Consider the following 3,696-nt stretch of genomic DNA (forward strand, 5'->3'; position numbering starts at 1 on the left):
GAGACTGAGAACAGGCAGACCTTGTATAAACCTTTTGGCTAACACTGACATACAAAAATAAAAAAAAAAAACACCTTTCACATAAATGAAAATGAAAATTACTAGGCAGCTAACAACAAAGGTGAGAGAGAGAGAGAGAGAGAGAGAGAGAGAGAGAGAGAGAGAGAGAGAGAGAGAGAGAGAGAGGCTTAAAACGCTTAAGTCTACCTGTTTTAAAAAGTCTAATCCGGTTTAATAAGAAGATGCATTACTGTGACATATCAATACTGCAGTCATTTACACTGGTGAACTGGTACCCGTAGACTGCCCTGGCCTGTTTGACAGGTTTCCTTTCCGACTAAATAATAACCCTCATTAATAGCGTTCTCTTTTCTATGGGTTCTTTTAAAAAGAATGTGGGAGCTAAATTATCTGCAAATTTATCTAAATTATCTGCAAATTTAGCTAAATTATCTGCAAATTCATCTAAATTATCTGCCAGTTTAGTGAAATTGTCTTAAATTTGGCTAAATTACCGGCAAATTTGGGTAATTTATCTGCAAATTTTGTTAAATTATCTGTAAATTTGGCTACATTTTCTGAAAATTTTGCTAAATTATCTGCAAATTTAGGTAAATTATCTGCAGATTCAGCTAAATTATCTGAAAATTTAGCTAAATAATCTTCAAATTTAGCCAAATCATCTGCAACTTTAAGTAAATTTTCTGCAAATTTAGCTATATTTTCTGCAAATTTATCTAAATTATCTGTAAATTTAGCTAAATTATCTGTAAATTTAGCTAAATTATAAATTTAGCTAAATTACCTGCAAATTTTGCTAAATTATCTGTAAATTTAGGCAGTTTATCTGCAAATTTAGGTAATTTATAAGCAAAGTTAGGTAAATTATCTGCAAATTTTGCTAATTTACCTCCAAATTTAGGTAGATTATCTGTAAATTTATCTGAATTATCTGCAAATTTATCTAAATTATCTGCAAATTTATCTAAATGATCTGCAAATTTTGCTAAATTATCTGCAAATTTAGGTAAATTATCTGCAGAGTTAGCTAAATTATCTGCAAATTTAGTTAAATAATCAGCAAATTTAGTTAAATCATCTGCAAATTTAGGTAAATTTTCTGAAAATTTAGCTAATTCATCTGGAAATTTTTAAACAAATAATTTAATGGCTTTTCGCACCTGTCATGTGACAAAAATAAGTAGGTTAATTAAGAACACCTGGATAATACTGTTATTCATTAACAATAATGCTGTTAGGTCTTGCATTTTATTTATTTACTGTAATACTGTGGAATGTTATACTGGTGGTGTAGCAGGTGATAATGTTCGTACATCTAAACGAGGCAATAATAATAATAATAATAATAATAATAATAATAATAATAATAATAATAATAATAATAATAATAATAATAATAATCAGATGATAGCACAAGACCAATGTCTCTTTACCTTATTTTTCTTCCTTACATCTCACCAGATAGACATTTACGAATATATTTGTTACCTCGTCATTTATTTTTTTTTTCATCAGTGGTTTGTTGTTTTCGCTTCCTTCACATTCAGATATTTATCTACATATTATTCCACAATGTGAATATTACTCATAATGTAGAAACAAACACACAGGCTAGTAACTGTACAAATGCATATAAAAATAAAACTATATACAGATTCTCAAAAGCTCCTGTATAATTTAAATTCCAAATATGATCAGGCATTTACATAACTGTGGATCTGTCACTTCATTTTTTGAGATTCATGCTACAACGAGTGTTATTTAAATTGATAATAATAATATCGTCAAGAAATCCACAATGGTATAAGTATATATATATATATATATATATATATATATATATATATATATATATATATATATATATATAATATACGCAAAACGAGAGCTGTGGGGAATCTGCTCGATTCTCCTTTACAATCATATTGAGAAGGAGAATCGACCAGGTTCTCGAAAGCTCTCGTTTTGTATATATCTCTAACATATATATTTACAATTACACCATTGTGAATTTCTTCACCATTTTAGTGACTCAAGCTATCATAAGATTTTCATGAATAATATCATTATCATTTTCATTACCATAACACTTGGCTATAGAATGTAGGTTAAGTAAAAGCTACAGGTCCTTGCTGGTCAATTAGTCAGTGATAACCATTATTACCAAACTGCCAAACGTAGGTCAAGTTAGTACACCTGGGCTTTGTTAACCAATTCGCCGAAAGTTGAGCTCACGCAAGTGTATGATTCCTCTACATGATAACTGCATATTTCGCTAAATTTAAGATCATTTCATTATTAACATTTTTTAAGTAATTTTAATCCAGATTTATGATAATCTATTTTAAAATATTTTTCTAAAGCAGTTTTATACCAGTATCACCTCACATTTAGAAAATGAATCTCTGGCTTATTATCTTCATGTTTTAATTCTCTTGGAATATGATAATTATGATATAATGTTTCCTGATAATGATATAACTTACGTTGATACACACTGACAAGCGATTATTTGCGATAAGAATTCCAGTTTACAACTCTAAAGATTTGTCAGTATTAAGATCATAATCTACCTAGTTAACAGCCTTACACACACACACACACACACACACATATATATATATATATAAAACACACATACACACACACAAAATATATATATATATATATATATATATATATATATATATATATATATATATATATATATATATATATATATATATATATATATATATATATATATAAAACACATACATATATATATATATATATATATATATATATATATATATATATATATATATATATATATATATATATATATATATATATATAACGCAATATGCATCCAGATATTATCTGCTAGTTACGAATTCAACATTTACGCTTGCCGTCGTTCAGCCCGGTGTCGACCCTCTTAATCATTGCTCTAATTCATAAAAAAAAATGTATGTTTGTCAATGTTAAAAAATAAAATCCAAATACATACATTTCTAAACAACGCTAGAAAGCCACGCCTATGAGATCAACTAATAATTATTATAATGAATATTTCCTTCATATTTACCTTATTTTCGAGGGTGAAATCGTCCAGCATCCAAAAGAAATTCTTCACAAATAATTAAGTAAACGTGTAGCTCTTAAAGTTACTCTCCAAACAGCTGTGTTCTGTGAGTCTTCCAAAAGCAGTCATCCATAGGCCTATTCTTGTTTTAAAATTTGGGAACTTGGTCCAGTGTCAGCTGAATCTATCTTTGTTTACTGACATCACTGCAAAGTTAGAGGACATTTGTGAGAGTCGTATGAGAGTCAGCAGACAGAAATTAGTTGGTGCTGGTACTAACTTTTTAATAGAGTTTGCTGTTGGAATCATATGCCTACTCAACCACTTCAATCAACCTCATATTGGCCTATCCCCCCTTCAAAAACCCGAGCTCATCTCACTCATCCTTTCGATTGTATAGATTCATCTTACTTCAACTTCATGATCCAAAACTCTTACACGTCTGTCAAAATATCAGCAAACTACATAACGTCGTTAAAGTAATTGTTGCATCGCCATTACACAGAGCCGATGAATTGATATACAATGTTTTAGGTGGTACATGAAATAAAACAGCATATTGTTTGAATAATTTCCTTCAAATCGTGATAATAATACTTTCAAAATTG

General features: G+C 28.9%; 1 protein-coding gene across 1 annotated transcript; it reads right to left on the reverse strand.

The window, feature by feature from the left end:
- Window positions 1-465: 465 nt before the first annotated feature.
- LOC136827832 (methyl-accepting chemotaxis protein 4-like) lies at window positions 466-1,336 on the reverse strand. Its single transcript, XM_067085291.1, has 3 exons — window positions 1,282-1,336; window positions 911-1,141; window positions 466-767 (listed from the first exon to the last, which is right to left on the reverse strand). Exons 1-3 carry the CDS (start codon window positions 1,334-1,336, stop codon window positions 466-468), a joined length of 588 nt encoding a protein of 195 aa, XP_066941392.1.
- Window positions 1,337-3,696: the final 2,360 nt, after the last annotated feature.

Source organism: Macrobrachium rosenbergii, chromosome 42 (genome assembly GCF_040412425.1).
Source record: "Macrobrachium rosenbergii isolate ZJJX-2024 chromosome 42, ASM4041242v1, whole genome shotgun sequence".
Taxonomy (NCBI): Eukaryota; Metazoa; Arthropoda; class Malacostraca; order Decapoda; family Palaemonidae; genus Macrobrachium; species Macrobrachium rosenbergii.

Excerpts from the sequence above, each read along its gene's own strand:
- LOC136827832 (XM_067085291.1), bottom strand. The coding sequence starts at position 1,336 with ATGTACGAACATTATCACCTGCTACACCACCAGTATAACATTCCACAG. Across the intron at positions 1,142-1,281 it reads TAACATTCCACAGTATTACA|ATGAATTAGCTAAATTTTCA; the intron begins GTAAATAAATAA and ends AAAAATTTCCAG. Across the intron at positions 768-910 it reads TAATCTACCTAAATTTGGAG|ATAATTTAGCTAAATTTACA; the intron begins GTAAATTAGCAA and ends CTAAATTTACAG.